Source organism: Branchiostoma lanceolatum, chromosome 7 (genome assembly GCF_035083965.1).
Source record: "Branchiostoma lanceolatum isolate klBraLanc5 chromosome 7, klBraLanc5.hap2, whole genome shotgun sequence".
Taxonomy (NCBI): domain Eukaryota; kingdom Metazoa; phylum Chordata; class Leptocardii; order Amphioxiformes; family Branchiostomatidae; genus Branchiostoma; species Branchiostoma lanceolatum.
Genome location: NC_089728.1, coordinates 18,506,961 through 18,529,469, shown reverse-complemented (window position 1 = coordinate 18,529,469; position 22,509 = coordinate 18,506,961). Strand labels below are relative to the sequence as shown.

General features: G+C 40.3%; 1 protein-coding gene across 1 annotated transcript; it reads right to left on the bottom strand.

The window, feature by feature from the left end:
• Positions 1-1,175: 1,175 nt before the first annotated feature.
• LOC136438673 (neurogenic locus Notch protein-like) lies at positions 1,176-22,373 on the bottom strand. The gene is made up of 32 exons (XM_066433587.1): positions 22,187-22,373; positions 21,809-21,991; positions 20,820-21,056; positions 20,500-20,613; positions 20,167-20,295; positions 19,783-19,974; positions 18,253-18,501; positions 17,843-18,091; positions 15,854-15,927; positions 15,217-15,550; positions 14,879-15,040; positions 14,444-14,605; positions 14,072-14,233; positions 12,918-13,013; positions 12,291-12,489; positions 11,878-12,011; positions 11,118-11,687; positions 10,474-10,681; positions 10,074-10,312; positions 9,307-9,582; positions 8,919-9,081; positions 8,188-8,327; positions 7,920-8,033; positions 7,007-7,252; positions 6,608-6,762; positions 5,875-6,097; positions 5,419-5,661; positions 4,682-4,994; positions 3,962-4,177; positions 3,172-3,425; positions 2,674-2,917; positions 1,176-1,993 (listed from the first exon to the last, which is right to left on the bottom strand). The coding sequence occupies exons 1-32, from the start codon at positions 22,332-22,334 to the stop codon at positions 1,837-1,839; spliced, it is 6,585 nt and encodes a 2,194-aa protein (XP_066289684.1). The 5' UTR covers positions 22,335-22,373; the 3' UTR covers positions 1,176-1,836.
• Between the last annotated feature and the right edge of the window lie 136 nt (positions 22,374-22,509).

Here is a 22,509-nt window from a genome sequence, read left to right as displayed (position 1 = left end):
AACATGCATTTACTCCTTGTCCTACATTTTAGCACATCAGATAGAATCATGTAAACTCCTAAATCCTAAATACTTTGGGGCATTTTCTTTGGTGAATTAGTTTAGAAAACAAATTTCAGATTTGCTGTTTATGATCATGAGTGATACATGTAGGGTCCTAGGGATGACCATTGTGGAGTATTACAATGGTCCTGAATTGTCGACAATGTTGTCAGATGTACATATGTAGATAGAAGTATTAACTGTCTAATTCAAGATGTTGTATTTTACTTATACATATTACATGTTTTATACTACACTTGCACTTTTGTGCTATCATATTTCTAGTGTTCTTCAGTATCTACGTATTACAATCTCAAAGTAACATGTATATGTGCACCAGAACTGTCTCTTGCCTGCCTTGCTACTAAATCAATGGCTTTGACAGCTTGTTTGCTAAACGACTTGTGTTTAGGTAATAGCTTTACTCACCATATATTTTTTTTGTTCAGGTTTGTGTGAATTAATAGTTAGAAGCTCCCTGTTTAAAACTGTTGTTAAAGTTATAAAATAATCGGACTTTCTTGAGATTTCACTGCTACCATGTTATTGCCCTAACAACAATCTTCTCATGAATAGGCACACTTTTATTCATGTTCCAAAAATGGAACTTAAAAGAGGTGAAGAGAAAAGACTTTGTAAATCTATTGTTTGCCATAATGTTGTATATTGGCAGCTATTGAAATCTCATAATAACGCAGCACATATGAACGCTGCACATTTGCTTATGATATGTATGATGAGTGATGTATGGTGGTTTTGTACTGAATGTTTTACCACAGTTCTTGCAGAGTAATTCAATGTAATGTTATGTGATCTATATTTAGGAAATGTTGCACATGCATGTACTTTTCAGTTTATGGAGAATGATGTTTGGGGTACGAGTTTTTGATACTGTTTAAGGGAAATGATATACTTTCCAAATATTGTATTTTGTGTGAGAATAAACAAGGGGCTGGCCCTTTCTCATGTATGTTATTTGATGTAACTTTCACTTATTGGTTCATTTTTACTTAGATAAGGCGCAAAAGGCGCCACCTTTCTTGAAAATGTTGTCTTGCACACAAATATATTATCTAATGATGATAAGTGTGTTCTCACAATAAGATGCATTTGTGTTGATATTATATTCACTGGAAATAAAAGCGTCAAGATATTAATAGCGTAGCATCGACATGTATTTGTAGGTAACGATATATTTCAATTTAAACCAATCGACTACAACTCTCCGCCAATGAAATATTGTAGAAACTGAAGTCAAAAGGAAAAGGTTACTAGTACAAATCGACACTTGCCCGAGCTAAAAAAATTGGATATTCGAATTACTGGTATGGAATATTTTCAACCATTGTAATAAAAAGTCTAACAACACACCCAACACCAAATTTACTGGCAAAATGTCACATAGTCATGATTGGTATATGTATAAGGTTACGTTTCTATAATTTTGGGTGCAATATACATGTACTGAAGTGCAAAATATCACAAACCAGACTTTTCTATGCGGTATATAAAGATTCATGTAACACAATCGTATCAAGAAAGTTGTTGTAAAAACCTACTGACTACTTTTGACAAATATTTAAACATTACACACTACAGAAATTAAATATTAAAACCTTACACACAACAGAAATTAGAGTTTGCTCTGGAGAGCTTTCGAGACCACCTCATCAACCCGGTATTACAGTCAGATCTCGTTTTGGAGTTCTCTTGTCACGTGACTTGATGTTGATCATCACGTGACCAAAAAATGATTATATTAAAACCTTACTGACTGCTTGTCATTCTTAAAACCTATAATTCCTCTATGATGAGGCATGGGTTTTCCTGGGCACGCACAGGAGCAAAGGCACGGTCCGATCTGGATAGTTTGAAGAGGACCATCGAGTCATCTACCACGCCAACCTTAGGGGATACGGGCCGCACGTACTTCAAACCTGATACATTTGACCTATGCACAAAAGAAGAAGAAAGAAACAACTGTATTAGTGGGATGCACAGCTGTAGCCGTGGCGACTCTGGTGGGAAGACGTATTTACTTGTATTATAATACAAGACACTGTATAATACAAGTAAATACGTCTTCCCTCCAGAGTCGCCGCGGCTAGCACAGCTGCAGACTTTCACCTACCAGCACAGACACAGACCTTCGAGAAGCGAACGAACGCGCACTGGACTGGGTGGAGAGAAATAGTGACAAGCTATGATGATGATGATGATGAATTAAAATAACAGGATCCTTGCATTTTTTGGTGTCAATCAGTTTAGAAAATGCCAGGATGTTAAAGAACAACATTGTGGATATACTGTATGAAGTAAGGCGTGAATAGGCAACCCTAGCCCTGTTTTCAAATAATAAATACTGTTTGGAACATCAAAGGGTGAATACTTGGTTTTTACTAATATAATTCCACCAAGTTACATAATTACGCCACCCTGAAAAGATACATGTACGTCCAAACAGATATACGACCAAACGTTCACCAGTATAATGCACTCCACAGATATATAAACTGTGCATACCTGGGGGTGCTGAACTAGAGATCTCTCAGTCTCACTGATGTTTTTCAAAGTGGCGGATTTATGTAACCCGGCGGATTAATGCTAATGAAGGTTACATATTGAACTTACGCTGCAGTGGTGGATGATTTGCAGAACACCCAACCCAAGACTGCCACAGCGATGACGACTATGGCACCTACGACGGACCCTGCAATGATCGGTACCCGCTGTGCAGTCATGGAATCTTGTGCAGGCATTCCGCCGGTATCTGATGTTGTCGACTGGAATGATGGCGTTGGTGTCTGCGGCGTGGAGACAGTGGGATCCGTTGTTTGGGGGAGGTTGGGGAGAATCACCAGCCGGCATCTGTCGCCTGTATCAAAAAGAGGAATTAGAGTTGAATTACAGATGTAGATCATCATGTCCAAACAATGATTGAGTAACTATTGTCTCCACTAGGGTCCATAGTAATTGATGAACCTAAGATGCACGTTTGCCACAAAATGTCGTATGTCCCTATCAGTTAATTCATGATTGATGTTTCGGAGAGACCATAGCACAGACAGGTACTCATCATTCAATTAACCGATTGATTTTACTTTATGTAAAAGTGAGATACTTATTTACCTGTGAACATATCGGGACAATCGCATGTGTAGGAAGCAACGCCATCAACGCAGGTGCCACCATTTTCACACGGCCTGCCTTGGCAATCATCGATGTTCGTGCCACAGTGCGAACCAGTGAAACCCGCTGGACACCTGCAAGTGTAGGCTGCAATCCCGTCCACGCATGTGCCGTTGTTCATGCACACGACTCCTTCACATTCGTCAATGTCGACCTCGCAGTTGTAGCCCATGTAACCCGTAGAGCAGGTGCAACTAGAAAGGAAGATGGTCAGCGTTTAAAAGTTTATATGAAATATTCAAGGACATTTTAAGTCGAGCTGTAACCTTACGGATTTTATCATTTTACAATCCACCTTTTAGTCGGGCAGGTCTAGCTAACCTGATAAATACCCAATGTATACATTAGGCCATGTTGATTTGATTATATGGATGACATCCGCACGCGCAAACATTTTCGTCCGTTTAAAAAAAGAGAGTTTTGGGCCAAACTGTAAATCGTACAGAGCAGCTGTAAGATGATCAAATATATACCATACAAGGCACATAGAATATTGAAAAAGCTACTTATGTCGTATAGAATGCCAAAAATCAATTCCAACGGCAAAGATGATGTGAAGAAATGAAAATAAAGAATCTACTCTGTGTGTTAGTTATTTGTTCAACCTTACTTACCACATAGATTTCATAGACATAATGAAGGCAACTCTTTTTTTGCATTGTGTTTTATTTGCACGCCATCCATATAATCACATCAACATGGCCTTACGTTTGATAAAAACCTGTCTTACCTGTAGTCATTAGTGATTGGTTGGCAGGTCCCGCCATGTTGACAGAGGTTAGGGTCACAGTAGTCCACCTCTCCATCACAGTTCTGTCCGAAGAAACCGTTCAGGCAATCGCAGTAGTAATTGTTGACCATGTCAACACAGGTGCCGCCATTGGTACAAGGTCCTGATGAACACTCATCAACGTCCACTTCACAGTTGTTTCCGGTGTACCCTGGGCTGTTGGCATATAAACAATGCAAACCAATATTACAAGAGCTGTCAAAGTTTGCTGTTGTCCATGCGACAAGAAACTGAGGCTTACATCTTGCATTCGGCTACCGTACAAACGTGAAGCCCCCCTCCCCCTCACTGGATTCTTTGGCGGTGCCGCGGCCGATCGAATTGACAAAGCACGAAATTCATCGGCAAAAAAAAAATCTATTTAAGCTTTGTGTGTTTTGTTGTCTTTTTGGTCATACTTCTACGTTTTGAATAATATTCTCATCTACAAAAAACGAATCTATTTAAGATTTGTGTGTTTTGTTGTCTTCGTAGTCATACTTGTACGTTTAAAATGATATTCCAATTTTAAATTCAAGGGTAACATAAATCCAGTTTTGGACGCAGCGACGCCGCCTGCGTGCCGCGGGTCCAGTGAGAGGGGGGCTTAAAACGTGCACTAGTATTGCCATTCAAAACGTTAAAGATTAATTCCAGAACAAATGGATCCATAGAACTAACCTGCATGTACAGGAATATATTCCACCTCCAGAGTCAGTACAGTTGCCCCCGTGCTCACATGGGTTCGGACTGCAGGTGGTCACGTCTAACTCGCAATTCTTCCCATGGTAGGCAGGTAGACAGGAGCAGTAGAAGTCGTTCACCAGATCAACACATGTTCCTCCGTTGCCACATGTTGTTCCAAGGCACTCATCTATGTTGTCTTCACAATGGACACCAGTGTACCCGGAAAGACAGGTGCATCGGTACCCACCGAGGTAGTCCGTGCATGTTGCGTTGTTCTCACATGGTGACGACAGGCATTCTTTCGTATCTGAAACAATCCAATGCTTAATCAATAAAACAAGTAAAATTGGAGCAGAGAGACAGAAAATAGAGAAACAAGTGAGCGTATACGGTGTTTGAAGTTTTCTCATTCCTATTTCCTTCGCGTCAAAGACAACACATGATGTCGAATAATTTTTATTACATTTTTATGGTATTATTTACTGGTATATTAACATGGTAGGCCCATCTAAAACTTATCATTGAGTACCTGCTATTCAAAACAATGTCCCTTTAAAGGGTATAAACAGGGCTAAAAGCTTACACGGATAAAGTTACACCGCACCACATTGAACATCTATCAAATCACTTTGTGCAACAGTTTCATTTGACCTTTCATTAAGTTTATCTTTAAATGTAATTTTGCTTTGAACCCGCTGTTGTGGAATGACACTTATAGCACAGAGACATACCATCGCACACGGACTGGGCCGTTACATTGGTGTCTCCTTCCACGTGCAGTTGAAAGTCTGCCCAGGTCAGGACATCACCGCGCAGGGAGTGGTTACAGCTCGTAGCCAGCTCCGTGATCTCACTGTCAGACAAAGCCCTGCTCCACCAGTTCAGCCCATGTAGGGAACCAATGAAGGCCTCGTCCGGGCTAAAACCACCTCCTAGGTAGTCCTGCTCTTGACCAACGATAGCAAGACCGCCACCTAGCGTGGATAGCAATATAATGATTAACTGCTGAATAATAGACATCATAGATTTACAGACCTCATAGATCAACAATGTACTCCAATAGGATACAATAACAGTTAGTGTTGTGCAATGTTTGGTCTTAGAATTATTCAGTCAAAACGAAACGAAAGGTATTGATCACAAAAAGTGTTCAATATTTTCTCAATTTACTAGTGAACAGTACTTGCCTGGTATTGTACTACTAACGCCAAGTCCACTTCCTCCATCGACAAGGAGCCCATTGTCGAATAGCTTCCACTCGTCCGAAGTGTCAGTCCATGTTACAGCGATGTGGTGCCAGTTGTCGTCTTGGATTCCATGGGTGCTGTAGGCTGCCTCTCCATTTACATGGACCGTAAAGGCGGTGTAGTCAGATATCGTCAAAGCGTTGTCACTCCCGACCTCTTCACTCTAGGGATTGGGGAACGGGACAAAAACATGAACACTTACTCTAAGCATAATGTTTTAGTAAGAAAAATCCATACAAGGCGATCTCTATACATAGCTTCATTAAATTATAAGGTTATCTATTCAAATAATTTTCACAAGCATGTTGTATGTCATTCCTTTCTTCAGTTATTCTCCTTGGAAGATTTTGACAAAAAACGCCAATGCAGTTCCAGTGTCACATACCAGGGGGCCAAATATCGAACTTAGTCATTGTTCTTACAACACCTACCCACATACCAAATATCATTACAATCCATCAAGACGTTCTTCAGTTATGCTGACTTTAAGCACCCGGACGCAAAGACATACACGCACCCAAACACACACGCAAACACGCTCAAAACAATATCTCCATGAAAAAATCCCAATTTTTCATGGAGATAAATATAAACAATACCTCTTAAAACTGCTATTAAGCAACAAAGATTGCCATACATTTTAGTAATAAAGTTATCATAATCATAATCCTACCAGGGCATAGGAGAACGCGGTGCCGTAGTTACTACGGTCAGTGGTCTGCATCCAAAACGACACTGTTACAGCAGTCATGTCGGGAATGTTGTAGTTGACGGAACTGTACCCATCAACACTACCATCGAAGACCAGGTCAAAATCTGAGGACAGCTCTAAAGGAGATAAAATACATTTTAGTTAGGAAGGCACCTTTTAAGGGTGCACTGTTTTGTTTTTTGTATTGTTTTGCTGAAGATGATTCGTTTTCTTAATGTGTAGTGCAATTAGATTACGATTAATTTATAAGTTGCCAAGATAACAAGAAACATGTATTTATACGGTGTATATTTTCCATTGTTTATTTAAAAGTCAAAATGTTGGGTGAATACAAAAATGATAGATCATCAATATAATTACCTGTCTCGCAATAGCTGCCGGTGAACGATGGTTTGCACGTACAGGTGTAGTTCCCGATTCTGTCGTCACAAACAGCTCCGTTCCTGCACATGTGTCCGACACAGTCGTCTATGTTTATTTCGCAGTCCTTCCCATTGAAGCCCATCATACAGTCACACTGGTAGTCACTGCCGATGTCTGTACAGCTGCCGCCGTTTTGACAGGGGAGGGCTGCGCAGTCATCTGTCTCTGACTCACATAAATCACCTGATATAGGCATATATTGTACATCATTGTAAAACTTTAGGAGATACAAACGAATAAATAAAAAGTAAGTCAGGGAGGGGAGCAAAGAATGACGGCCGTTGCAAGTAAATGTATGGATGACATCAACAACGCCTGATTTCGAGAAAAAAACGAGATATTTCGTTCTCCCACGGAGATGGTAAACATGACAAAACCGAAAATTGGCCATGGGAAATATGTCGTGGAAGGTACTAGAGCTAATTGTGGTGGACTTGAGAGTAGTTGTAGGGATACTAGGCTCACTTTTTGCAATTCTACTGTCACTTTTTGCACCTAAATAAAGTCTTCCTAAATACAGGAATGAAACACTTGGCTAGCTTTGATACCATGTTTTGTTGCTTCCATTTTTGCTACAGGGATTATGCTCTTCATTTGAAAATTTTTTGTTTTTGTACATGTTATTTCTTGTTTTGAGTTTTTATTATTGAGTTTGCAGATGGCGTCAACCATGAAATGTATTTGTTATTATGTGAGTGTTGGGCTTGTTATGAGATAGCTAGGATTAACGCATCCATGTCTACAATAGCGTGGTAGTTAGTATGTAGGAAATGATATAGTATATACTAGTTGTCTCTCTATGACTATGGAGTTACGTTACAATAGGAACGGTTAGATAGCAATTGCTTACCGTGATATCCTGGGGCGCATTGACAAGTGACGCTGTTGATACCGTCCACACATGTTCCTCCGTTTTGACAGGAATTGAAGTCACAGTCATCAACATCAGAGTCACATCGGTCACCTTTCAGCAAGACAAATTCGTCTTAAGGCTACTGCCGCATTTGATAAAACTATAAACAGCTTTTACAGTCACGCTGACTTTCAAACGTTAAAGGGACTTTATAGAATACATTTGACTAGCTCAAATAGACATAAATAAGATGATGGCAAGTCACCTGTAAACCCTGCTGCACATAGACACGTGTAGTCGTTGAGCTGGTCGACACAGGTGCCGTTGTTCTGGCAGGCATGTCCCTGGCAGTCGTCGATATTACCGTCACAGTCCTTCCCTTCGTATCCAGCGAGACAGGCGCAGCTGCAAAGTTACATAAATATATGAATAAATATGATATGGGTTTCTGACAGGCATATTTTGCTAATTTTGGTTTTAACATTGTAGCTTTCAGGTACTAGGTTTTATTGCTAATTAAAAGCACATTCCTATAGCACGCCTATTTTCTTACATTAACTAAAATCTGATGATGAAAGTTAGACATCCAGGTAGTAAGATACGCCAAAAGTAATTACTCAAGCAACTGGATAACATTTTGAAACAGCCACGTTTCAGACAGCATCCACTGTCTTTCGTCAGTGACTGACAAAAGACAGTGGATGCTGTTTAAAACGTCTGACTGTTTCAAAATACATCTGATATAATTTGATTTAACTTTTATAGTTGAGTATTAGTTAATTATGCTAATTTGATGACGTCAAAGGTCAAAATCAACATCATCAGGAATACTATCAATGACATTCAAGAAGCATTTTAAAGATTTTCTATGCAATACATTCATTGTTAAAGGTGTTAAGTGTTTTGTTGCTCTGTTGAGATATTGTCCATAGCTTGAGGAGATCTAAACAGCGTTGGGCTAAATAGCAAGATATCATTTCACATGCAACACTTTACCTGTAGTCCCCATGTGTATTGGTGCAGGGGGCTGCATTCTCACACGGTGAAGTGATACATTCATCAATGTCTAGCTCACAATTGGTTCCTGTATATCCAGTCTGGCACTGACAGATGTAGCTGTTGACTCCATCCATACAGGTTCCAGAAGACTGGCAAGGGTCTGTCGGACACAACATAGGACCATGTACCAGTTACATATACACTGCGATGACATGTGATGGTATCTAGAAAGTGAATGCCATGAATGTCAATTAATCATCTGATGAGACCTGGAATTTCGAACCCTCCTGATGGATCTGATATGACTATATTCATAGATACAATATGTGAAGATATCACAACGTTTTGAAGCTTTAAATACACACTGTCAGACCACAATGCATACCTGAAGCGCACTCATCGGTGTCAATCTCGCAAAGACTACCACTGAAGCCATCAGGACAGTTGCAGATGAATCCAGCCACTCCATCGACACATTCTCCACCGTTGCGGCAGGTGACGTTCGCACAGTCGTCAATGTTGATCTCGCAGTTCTTCCCCGCGAAGCCATCCTGGCACTCGCACATGTAGTCATCGACGAGGTTGTTGCAGTTCAATGCGTTCAGGCACGGGTTAGACGAACACTCATCTACGTCCTCCGAACATGTTGCTCCAGTAAAGCCTGGAACGAAAGCGAAAGATAACTTAGAACTTAAGGCATTCAATATCTTAAACCACGAACCCCGTCTGTTCAAATGTAGAGTTAAAAAGGGAATATGTGAGAGGATGTAGAATCCCAACCTAAACAGGGAAGGAGGGCTACGTGTCGAACCCACGGGCAAGCGTTTAAGCTCCTGTACTCAAACAACAGCAGCTATTTGACTAATTAACATCAACTTTGTTTTTATTTTGTCTTATTTCTATCTCCTATAGGTCTTTCTAAAACTGTCTTCACTTTATTTTCATATCATTTCACAGTTCATGGGTGAAAACCTGCTGCTGTACAGATCTTACATAGTGTCATAGACGAAATGTAGTGGCGGCTACCTAAAATGTTTACCCATTTCCAAAATACATTCAGTTGCCTGAGTAACTGTAATACCTTGCGTGTGGTAACAGGCTATACATAATTAGTTCAAAGTAGCATTATTTACTTGACAATATCTGGCGTACCTGACAAGCATTCGCAGGTGTATGTTGCAATCCCATCAACGCACTCAGAACCGTTGGTGCAACCATGTGTTGCACAATCATCGATGTTGATTTCACAGCGTGTCCCGTTGTAGCCCAGCGGGCAGTCGCAGTCGAAACCCCCGTATGTGTCCGTACACGTTCCGCCATTCTCACAGCCAGACCTCTCACACTCGTTGATCTGGGCCTCGCAAAGATCCCCTTCAAACCCAGATGGGCAGCTAGGAAGATAAAAGATGTCATAAAACATTTGATAAAATATGACGAATCAGATATTATATTTTCACTTTTATCAGAATTGAGAGATCTACTTTAGTTTGCTTACAAGACCATTACGTTTTCTTACAACAAGCTTCATGCTTTGAAGTCATAAAATCCACACCTGCAAGAGAAGTTGCCTATTCCGTCGACACATGTGCCGCCATTGTTACAAGGGCCAGACGCACATTCTGGAAGGTTGATACTACAGGTAGAACCACCAAAGCCAGTCGGGCAGATGCAGTCATAGTCCGGATAGTCATCAGTACAGGTTGCCCCGTTGTGACATGGAGTGGATTCACATGGGCTAAACCTGGACTCACAGTTTGCGCCTGTAGTGAATGACATATCTAACCTGTTATTAACAGGTGTTAACATTATATGTACATCTATAGTTTACTCTTATATCATTTTCATCTATGTACGCATAATGAAAGAAACACTATAGGCCAAATAGAAAATACCATGCTCCGTCCTCAGTCTGAGGTACGACTTCTTAAACAATGTACTTTACAATTACAATCCAGGAGAAACTAGCAAGAAAAACACCCCTCCGTCAAAATGGTCACATCCAACATTAGCGACCCCTAAAAAACACTCCTCCCAATAAAATGATCACATCCAACTTGGCGGCCCCCATCCTTGCAAGCAAAAACAGAACAGGTTTTGCTATCGCAAACCTGTAATGATATGAATGTTAAAGACTGTTTACTATCATTACATGTAGAAACCTGCAGCGATACATAGTTTAATTGTTGATCGTCTAACCTGTGTATTCGTCGGTGCAAAGGCAGATGTAGCCATCGACCTGGTCGTAACAGGTGCCGTTGTTAACACACGGGCTGGAAGCACATTCGTTGATTTCTACCTCGCAGTTCAAACCCTCGTATCCTGGACTACACTGGCATTCAAAGTCTAAGGGTTTTTCCATGCAGGTTGCACCGTTTGAACATGGGGAGGCTGCACAATGGTCGATCTCTGCCTCACAGTTGATTCCTGTGTAGCCTTGGTTGCAGGTACATGCGTACGAGTCAAACAAGTCCTCGCAAGTCCCGTCGTTCTGACAGGGAGACGACGAGCACTCGTCAAAATCTTCCGTGCAGTTTGTACTTGCGTATCCCGACACACATTCACACGAGTAACCTGACACTGCATCTACACATGTGCCATTGTTAGCACACGGTGTAGAAAAACAGTCATCAGAGTTGACCTCGCAGTCAACGCCCATGAAGCCTACAGGACAGAAGCATCTGTAGGAATTGACACCATCCTCACACAGCCCACCATTTGCACAGGGCGATGCGTCACAGTCATCGATGTTCACCTCGCAATGTGTTCCTGTAAAAAACGCTAAATTTTTAAACAGCAACACACCAAAAAATGACATCATAAAGATAAATATATAAAAAAGCTGCGGATTTGCATTTTTACTGTCAAGTCTCGGTGTATCGAAACGTTTATTACGTATACAGCAGTAACTTATTCAAAAGCAGATACTTGTAGTATTTTATGTAACTAATTTTGGTACCTGTGTATCCAGGATTGCAGATGCAGACATAGCTGGCCACCATGACGTTGCAGGTCGCGTTGTTTTCACACGGACTGGGATCACACACGTTGACATCGCACAGAACGCCACTGTAGCCACTCAGACAATCGCAGCTATGGAAATACATCCCTACATATGTTAATCTTTATTGTAGTTACGTATGTAGTCGTAACAGACCGTATATGACTATGCATCCTCCAAGCTTCGAATAAAGTTCGGTTCCGTAGCATCATTTATATTAAGTCCACTATTTCAAAGTTGTAGTAAAGCACTTAAAGCGAAAACAACAGCCCTTGCATTGGGTAATTTGTTAGTGCAAAATAGGCACGCAGGATGACATATATAGGAAAGATGTAAATAAGGTGGGGCCATATCAATGACTTTACACATACCTGAACGAATTAACACCATCGATGCATTCTGCCCCATTGGAACAAGGGTTTACTTCACAGTCATCGATGTCTGTTGAGCAGTCCTCTCCCGTGAAGCCCGGGTAGCAGACGCAGGTGTGACCGTCTATCTCGTCCGTACAGGTTCCGTTCACACAGGGACTGGACGAGCACTCGTCAACATCTATCTCACAGTTGTTTCCTTTGGAGGAACATTAGAACAAATATTGATATTCGTGGGGTTGTGTGGCGTAACGGCAGGGTGTTCGACTCAGAACCAAGAGGTGCCGAGTTCGAATCTCCCTGACGCCACCGGCGTTGTGCCCCTGGGAATGGCACTTCACAAGACTTTCCTCACTTCGCCCAGGTGTATGAAAATTAAAATGGGTATATATCTGTACGTGGCACTGTTAGTATAAGTTATAAAAACTTGAGTGCAGTGCCACGTCGTCCTCGTATGTCAAAAACCGAAGTAAAAAAACCCAACTAATATTGATAATATTGTATGCCCTGTCTGCTCAAAGTAACCTGTCGGGACTAAATAACTATAAGACTATAAGCCACTGTCCAGCATCAGATAGTATGATGGGTGATAGGGTCAAAGCAAGCAGAAATTAACACACAACGTACCTGAAAATCCGTCCATGCACTGACAAATATACGCTTTGATTCTATCAGAGCAGGTACCGTTATTGACGCAAGGAGATGTCGCACAGTCGTCAATATCTGTTGGACAAAACAAGTACAGCTATTGATTGTCGAATTTATAAAGAAATCCTGACTAAAATTTCATATGCCGTCAATATGTACAAATGAAAATAAGCTAGTTTATCCAATTCAATACATAGAATTTATCGCATGCAAGTTTAGATTTGGATGTATTACAGCAATGTATGTTGTTATAGTCTTAGTTGTTAATCGTGTTTAGAATTGGAAGCAACAGGCGTTTTTAGTATAATGACGACAATCTTGAACATGGTTAGCAACGTTGTCTTTATTCTCAACACAACATTAGATAGAGTCAATTCCATGTCACCGAGAGTGTCTTCAGATGATATTGCTAATAAGTTTGAGAAATTTAAGATGAAAGACTATTTCAGCCAAAATAGTTCAAACAACTAAAAATGAAAGTTTGAACATTTCTGAACTTATCTATATATTTTGGAAATATTTTGAAAGTAATTGCACGAATATTCTTATATAATTATATAAACTCTCTTTATTTAGAACAATTTTCAAACATCTATGTGATTGTTTCACTGTTGGAACATGTTCCAACATTTGGCATCATTTTGCAAATGGTAGATTTGGGTTATTGCCCCCATAAATGTAGGTGCTAATCACACTCTATTGTATTCCTCTGTTTAGTTTTAGATTTCACGTCTGGACACTGCTAAGTCTTTTGTGTTGGAGTGTCTAGGCATGGCACCCAAGGATAATTCCATAGACTTTGTAGGGATGTGTGAATTGCTCTCTTCCCAGCCCACTGACCCAATTACACAATGTTTTTAGAATGTATGAACATGTTGGAACAAGTGATGAATCTAAATTGCAACAGTTTAGAAACTAATACAAATAATGTGTTCAATATTGGAAATTTGTTTAACATGTTGGAACACAGCAGCATCTTTAGAACATGAAGTAAATGTTTGGAACTTGTTCTAAACAGTTACTTATATCACTTAGATTGTTACAAAGGTTTTGAAAATGTTAGAACAAAAGGCAACAAACAACCACACGGTAACGTGGAATTGACTCTACACCAGTAGTTCACTCGGGCTTACTAAAACAGTCTGCACTGCTTCCCGATGCCTCTGACGCGGTGGTGTACCCGAGGGGACACTGAAGACAAGATGTTCTCTGTAGTGCAGACTGGTATTCTCCTTGTGGACATGGTGTACATGGGGCCAGGCCGTTCGAGGAGAAATGACCAGCTTGGCACCGATCTGGAATAAAGAAATGTTTTATTACCGAATTGTTAAATTCTAATACGTTAAGGCTAACATAATAAATTGAAATAAAGTTAGCTGTTTCAAAAAATTGTGATAAAAAGTCATATATTGAAATGATATCCCTAGAAATATTTTACTGGCGACTGTTGAGTTCTTACAAATTATTTCGCCAACATTAGATATGAACTAAATAGACATTCCAACCGAAGCAAAATGCCGCCGACGTTGCGGATGTAGCGTTGGTCGTTTGTGACGATGGGCAGGAGATGCAGGATGTGCTGCCTGGGTCTGGCTGGTAGGTTCCAAGAGCGCACTCGGTACATGGCTGGACTCCTGTAGAGGAATGCCACCCTGCCTGACACAGCTCTGCATCACGGGAAAGGAGTAACAAGACTATTTCTATTTGAAACGTACAAATTCCATCTTTCTCTGCAAATATACATATTTGAAGTCGGAAAGATGCATGTTTCCTAAGTAGGATTAGTTTTCAGAAGACCCTTTCTACATTTTATTCCTTTAAGCTTTAAGTTGCAAATGATAATGAAATGTTGCCAAACCATTAGGATTTTCATTTCAGGTTTACTAACATGAATTGCACTCTTTGACCAATAATCACACCAAAACAAAAGAGAATATCACCTTTGCAATAGGTGTCGTTTCTGCTTCCTATATCTTCCGTCCATGTCCCATTTGGGCACATCCTGCAGGACAGTTGATTGTGTTGGTCTTGATATGAGCCAAGAGGGCAGTCCACACATGTGTTGTTGCTTTCATCGAAGTAGAAGCCCGGTGGGCAGCCGACTGAAATATACAATCGTATTATGAGAGGAGCTACAATGACGAAAGCAAATACACTCGCTTGTGATTCGGATTCGAGATGTTATGTAATGTTGAAAACACCACTCAAGTGCACTTTGTAGTAGTTGTGATATCCATGTAAGCATATTGTTCGAAGACTAATTGTTAAAATGTCTTACCACATCTTTTAGTGTCATTGTTCCATGTCGTCCCCGTTGGACACTCAAGCACGACCTCACTCTCCTGCAACGAATTGGGAACAGCTCCCAACGTTTCCCCGTCCACCTCCAGCTGCAGTTCCCCTGAATCAGTGTTATTCTTCAGGGCTTCGAATACACTGTCCATTGTGGCCAATGTAGATTCCACTGAACCAGAAGCTGTGTCGTTGACAGTTGTGTTTCCAGGTGCAACGGTGAGGGTGAAGTCAATGCCTACTTCATCATCAGATGTCTGCCGTACCATCCTGGACAGAGACTGCCAAAGGGAACGTTTGGAACGTGTTCCGCACGTCACCTGTGAAAGGAAGTCGCATCAATGATACCATTAGTACAAAGTTTAAGACATGATGCTCTGGAAATGAATATTCAGCAATTTCAGTTTATTTACTGGACCATATAGCCTTCGTGATATACGTACTTCGTACTAACAACGTTATAACGGTATTAAACGAACGGAAAAAAATCCGTTCCTACTTACAAACACGTTGTCAATGCTGCAACCTCGACTTGAAGGGTATAATATAGGAGCATTTATACAAATCCGTCCATACTGGTCTTTGATCACATGAATAAAGTTGTCCTTTATTTTCTGTTGTACAGCAGGGTCACTGCAGTTCCCACTGAAGTAGAAGTAGACAGAGCCTTGCTTTATTGCATTTGGCGATGATGAATCTGTAAAAGGTTAAAAGAAAATTAAATCTCATTGGTATCATTTCCAATCGCTCAATATTTTCAATATTCAGAATTAGTGACAATAATAAGTTTATTGCAATTTCTTGCCCGTAGGCTTATTGCTAGTACATGTAACGTGGAAGGACGGACAGACAATTGGTAACAATATAGCATGTAACTATTCTAGTCTAATTACTAACACTAAATTCTATCTTATTTGGGTTTGACTTCTTTTTCCGAGACAGTGGAAGACGAATGATCCCACGTTTTTTGTAATGTGTGGGTTTTGTGATATCAACAGGAGAGAGGTTTTGTTTTTGTCTGTAAACATGGAGAAATTTTGATGGAATTTGGTTACCTCTTTAAACAGAGCCTTTCTTTCTTGATCGTAGAAGGGGCAACTTGAAATAAAATGTGTTAAGTCTTCCACCGTTTTCGTCTTCCACCATAGTGTACTGAAAATGTTGTAACAGTGTACTTAGTGCTCTAGTAGTATAAATAATGATGGTTTACTGCATGAGCTGTGGCATTTCATAAGGGCGTATACGTGTAGGTACATAGTACTCAAATGCCTAAACAGAATACCGCTTGAGAACTGGATGAAGAGGAGATAGCACAAGCAAGATAAATTCTGAAATAACCTTCAATATGTTCTTTTTCATGATCAAGATTTTACAGCACAAAGAATATTGACGTACCACTGCAGTCTGGTATTGGTACCTTCGCTCGAGGAGAAGTTGACGTAACGCCTGTAAACCATATGCCTGATGGATCACAGTAGTACGGGGAAGGTGTGTACCCCGCTGGAAAGTCACTGTTTTCCTCACAATTCGGATCGCAAAATGTGCCAAAGATCCAATTGCCACACACCAGAGCACCGTTGGCTGGTATATTGAGTGATGGACAGTCAGTTGCTGGAAAGGGAAAGTGTCTACTTGATCCTAACTGATAATGATAATCAAAATGGATTAAACGTGTTGAATATTTTCACCATAAATGTCTATCTTAATATTTTCATTAGTACTGTGCATGGTTGGCACGAAAAAAGTGCAATAGCTCTATATCCCTGGCGTCACATGTTATACACATTTGATGAAATATGTAAAATAATATATCAGCTAAAAACTTACATGTTACAAATACCGTGAAGGTACATGTTGCACGGTTTCCTGATCCATCGACTGCCTCGTATGTGATAGTCACTGGTGGTCCGATTTGGAAATCGTCATCAGGGCTTTTACTTAGCGACATGACTGTTGTTGCTTCGCCTGAATTATCCTGAAAAGAATATTCAGTTGTTGAAAAATTGTAGAAATAAACAAAAAAGGAGACATGCATGCACAACTTATTCTGAAGGCTACTTTTACAAAAGGTCACCCCTGTGATAATGTAAATGACATCAACATCATCACCATCTACTGGTTCTGCATCTGCAGCCATGGATGATGAGATACAATTTGACATGTGATAGGCTGTACTTCCACTTCTTGATATGAGAATTTTGTAAATCAGGATGGAAATTGTGGTACTATACGTCGCATTAAGATACTTTATATCGCATCAAAAAAGGAAAGCTAATATGCTTCGCAAAGAGCCATGCCGCACATGTACTTACGGTTGCCACTGGAACAGGCCAACTGACGGAAACTGGTGGGCTACTGGTTTGTATTTTCATATCACTTGGACACGTTATCGTTGGTTTCTCATTGTCTGTGAGATTAAAGAGAAGCCATATAAATCAAAGATAGGACAATGCACTGAATTCTTTATGCAGAAAAATGCATCCATCTAAAAGCAAGCGTACGATTTCGCTTGACTACTATGGTACAATTTTGTGATAACTAGCTGAGTGTAATTGCAAAAGAGAACCTAGTCGGATTCTAATCCATTACGGTCTTAAATTATGATCGCATACCGCTGATGACGACGCGGAAACTGCATGTTGCTGTCAGCCCAGCTGAATCTGTTGCAGTGTAGGTGACTACGTGTGTCCCAATGGAGAATACCGTGGGTGGCTTTGTACCGTTTGGTGATACCGTAATGGCTACTGCCGTGTTATCCGCGGCTGTTGGTTTGTCCCAGTTCACAAGCACAGTTCCTAACCCTGCACCTGGTTCTCGGTACTCGTCACTTGGGCAGCTGGTGAATACTGGTGGCTGAATATCTGGAATACATAGAAGTTACACCAAAGGTGGTATTGGCAGGCACTCAAACTACAGTTGTGCACTGTCGAATTCGCAACATAATTGTACCAGTGAATTCTGTCAAGCCTGCTAGGTTCTCGCCAAAGTTAGTGGTTTGAAGAAGGTGCTTCCATTACATTGCTAACGTTATATCTCTTGTTCCACCCAGAAATCATACAATTGTGGTCCATACCTCTGCATGAAGGCGTTGAAGAGACACTGGGGGACCAGAGGCCTGTTGCGCTGCATTCCGTAGCATTGATGCCATTTTGTAGTTCGAAACCAGACAGGCAGTGGAAGGTACATTGTGTCCCAGCTACAGGCTGAACTGTGCAACTTGTAGGGGTGATGGTCCCGTGAGAAGGCCTGGACAAAGGACTGCATCTGAAAACTGACATCAGATATGCATTGAATGATTCATTTTTTTTCCATTTCCATACTGGAACAGCATTGAGGCCAAGTAGTGGTTAATGGAGGTGTTTACTATTACTATAACCACCGAAAAATAATCAGTTGAACAAAGCGGCCTAGTTAGATGATCATATTTTACGTTAACCATATCTGGACTGTTTTTTTTTAAATATCTGGGAATGGGGGGGTCTCATTCGGCTCATAACTTCAAATTCCGAACGGTATGATGCATCATCACTAAATTTGTAGGGAGTGATGTACACGTAAAATTTTATATTCCTAGAATTTTGGTGAAGTTTCGACGCAATATGACGTATTTATGACGTCATCAATGTGATTTCATTGGCTAAATAGGGACTTGCCGTAATATCTAAAGGTATTAAACAAAATAGCGTGTATTATTGGTTTTAAGGTATTATAAGACATATTACGTTAATGGTGACTACGTTGACGTCAAAATGACGTCATAAAACGACGTCAAGTGTTGTTAGCGATCCTTGGGATCCGACATTTTGGATCGGCCATTTTGAAATTTTCCAATATACTTTTTTCTTTTCCACTTGCGACACACACACAAAAAAAAACACTGAACATAGACTAGAAATGTTATTCTACATGTTTCTGGTAAAGAAAATACCAGGTAGTGATGATTTTGAAGGCGAAAAAGTCTGTTGATACCTTAGATAGTGATATGGCCCACCATCTTGGATTTTGACCGATTACGAAATCAAATTAGCATAAGTTATCAATATTACATCATGGAAGTTACATCTTATTACATATGATGCTATACATGTATGAAAACTAGTGTGGTTGGGCAAGAAAACCTAAGAAATTTAATAATTGTTGTAAAGAAAAATGTGATTTTGCATAAAATGCCTCTTAGAAACCCGTTGCCATGGCAACACGAAAAATGATAAACTTATACTATTATCATAATATTGTTGCCAACTAAATTTAAAGAAAGGTCAGCAAGTTTGGTAGTCCTAGCATAACTCGTTCGGCAGCTATACGATATCAAACTTGGCGCGGGCACTTTTAGCTCCCGCCCCCAGTCTAGATATCTGGGGGGGGGGGGTTAAAGCATTTAACACATTACGATGTATTTTGATGGAAAAAACAGCCGGGCTGATCGTATGGTATGCATATTTTTGCATTTGAAACTCTCTAAAACACTTCAGCAGTATTCAACAGCAATTAAATCAGCAATCAAGTAATTGCCTATATCGATATTCTCGTAAGTGTTATTAATTTTACGTACTTTCGCATTTGGTCTCCACTCCGTCCCAGAAGCTAGTTGTGCCGTTGTTTGGTACCACACACGTTCTAGTAGCAGAACCGATGAGACGATAGCCTGTGTGACACTCCATACTGCAGCTGCTTCCTCGTAAATTGCTGCACGTGCTGACGAACTGTCCAAACGCTGGTGGTGGAAGACTTTTACAGCGATGTACTGTCAACCAACAAAATGCATATTGCAATGAGAAGCTAGCAACCCATTAAATGAGTAAATATTACAATATCGCAGTGCTGTCACAATAAGTGTAATTTCATCATTACAAAATCGTTATACAGAATATCACCATGACAACTTTAAACATCTGTTTGAATTAGACATAATCTTTTATGCATATTAACCCCTTACCTGTTACCACGACAGTAAACTGGCACTTCGCTATGTTTCCAGCGGCGTCCTCGGCAGTGTAGCTGACATGATGTGACCCCTCATCGAATATGGTTTTCAACCCGGTCGACGTGACAGTAGGGGCATTACCTATTGGAAAACGACACTTTTATTAGTCTTAGACATAAGAGTTCCAAATAAAGCTTTTAGCTACCAAAGAACAGACGAGTAGAAGGGGATGATTCAGCTATTGTCAACGTCACTGGTCAACTGTAGAGTATGTCGATACTTTTGTCAGCAACCCAATTTGGCAACATATACATCAATAGAAAATTCGCTCTGCTACACACTTACCAGTTGAATCTGTTACAGTTGGTGGAGTCCATGTGACATTGACACCTCCTTCTCCTCCGTCAGCGGTGACGTAGATATCACCGGGACATCCATGGAACACCGGTTTTGTGATATCTAAACAACCAAAGTATCAGACATCAATATTTTGTTTTCATGTCAGATCATATTTGCAGAGCTAAATTGAAATTCCCGGAGTATCACCACTTTAAGGACTTGTTTTCTTTTACTCAGAAAAACAGATTTGATCATGCAGTGCAGATCAGCATCTTGAAACAATTTGCATCTTGAAACAATTTGTAAGAACCTGGCGTTAAACGTACCTTGACAGGACACAGAACCGTTGTTCTGCCATTGGCCACCATCCAGGCATTTGTTGATTTGGGAGCCTGCCAGGGTATACCCGGTCTTACAGGAATATGTGCAGACGTCATTGTATGCTGGACTCGATGTGCAAAAACTTGGGTTGATGGCGCCATGTTGTATTGGGCTCAATGCTATACACGTGTCAACTGCAAGTGATATGACAATGACGATATGATAATATGGACGAATAGCGACTTAAGTACTTAGGGATATTTTATTACAACAATGGCCTTCTATATCTCCACTATCTGTAGTGCTATTACTAAGTATGGAATGTTTTACAATCAAAGCCTTACATCAATATGTGCTCTCTGGCGCTCCACATTAAATCGTGTTGTTGCAATTTCAGTAACAAGAGTCTGAAGACCTAAAATCTCCATAAAATTTTATTTTATATATGTTGTGTTTTATTATGGAATTATAGATTTTCCTAATAACCAGCTGTTGGGACCTGGGGAATTCCTGTCCTAGATTTGAGACTAAAAGATGTGACAGGAGGGACCTCCAACAACATGACTAGAGTGGAGGTGTAGATATTCCTCATTACTTATGCACATTCAGTCCCAATTTGCATAATTTGCACTTCAGTTTGTACATCTTTACTAGCTGTCCAACCTACCTGCATACCAAATAACATGAAAATCTGTTGTTCCTTTCTTCAGTTATTCTCCTTAGAAGATTATTACAAATACGCCATTGCAGTTTCAGTGACACATACCAGGGGGCCCAAAATCGACCTTGACCTTTCTCCTCCCAACACCTACCCACATACCAAATACCATTACAATCCATCTACATGTTCTTCAGTTATGCTGACATTAAGCATAGGGTGACACAAACATACACACACGCAAACACACACGCAAGTGCACGCAAAACAATATCCCCATGAAAAAGTATTTTTTCATGGAGATAAAAACATATTGTTAAAAAAGATATTACTTACTTGTGCATGTTAGGTCTGACCCAGACCATGTTCCATTCTGCTGGCAGGTGCGCTTAATGTTAGTCTTTGGGCTGGATCCCTTGTTACAGTAGAAGGTGCAGACAGTGTTGTAGTCCTCCTGGGCATTGTTGCATCCGGACTTGGTGCCATGAGCAGGCGCGTTTAGATTGGGGCAGGTCACAACTGTTATAAAAAGAAATATATAGCATGTGAGTCTACTCCTTCGGATTTTGTTTTGCTCAAAAAGATAATGAATTGTAGATTAATGTGTTAAATTGAAACAATCATTGACAAAGTCATCGCCAGTTAGCAGTTCCTGATCACAATCTATTAACTATCTATTTATAAAGTTCTCTTAGCAAATCTAAAACATCATACTTTCGCAGGTTGGGGCTGATGTAGTCCAGAATCCTACATTGCTGGAGTCTTTCTCACAGGAACTTGTGTGATTTCCAACCAGTCGGTAGCCCAGGTTGCACTGGAACTGGCATGTGGTGCCGTATCGCCTGTCGTTTTGGTTACACATTATCCTTCCACCAGAAGGAGCATTCAGTGTAGAACAGTACACAGCTGAAGCAAATGAAGGACAAACACAAACGTTAAAACCAGAACAACATTATTTAGACACTTAGATCCATTATAAGAAGTTCCTCAAGCTTTTAAAACAGAATTGTGCATTGCATAAACATTTGCATAAGCAA

Coding starts and splice junctions, on each gene's coding strand:
- LOC136438673 (XM_066433587.1), bottom strand. CDS start 22,334: ATGTGTAACCAAAACGACAGGCGATACGGCACCACATGCCAGTTCCAG. Junction 4,995..5,418: donor GGCCCAGTCCGTGTGCGATG/GTATGTCTCTGT, acceptor GGATTGTTTCAG/ATACGAAAGAATGCCTGTCG. Junction 2,918..3,171: donor TTGTCCCGATATGTTCACAG/GTAAATAAGTAT, acceptor TTTTTGATACAG/GCGACAGATGCCGGCTGGTG.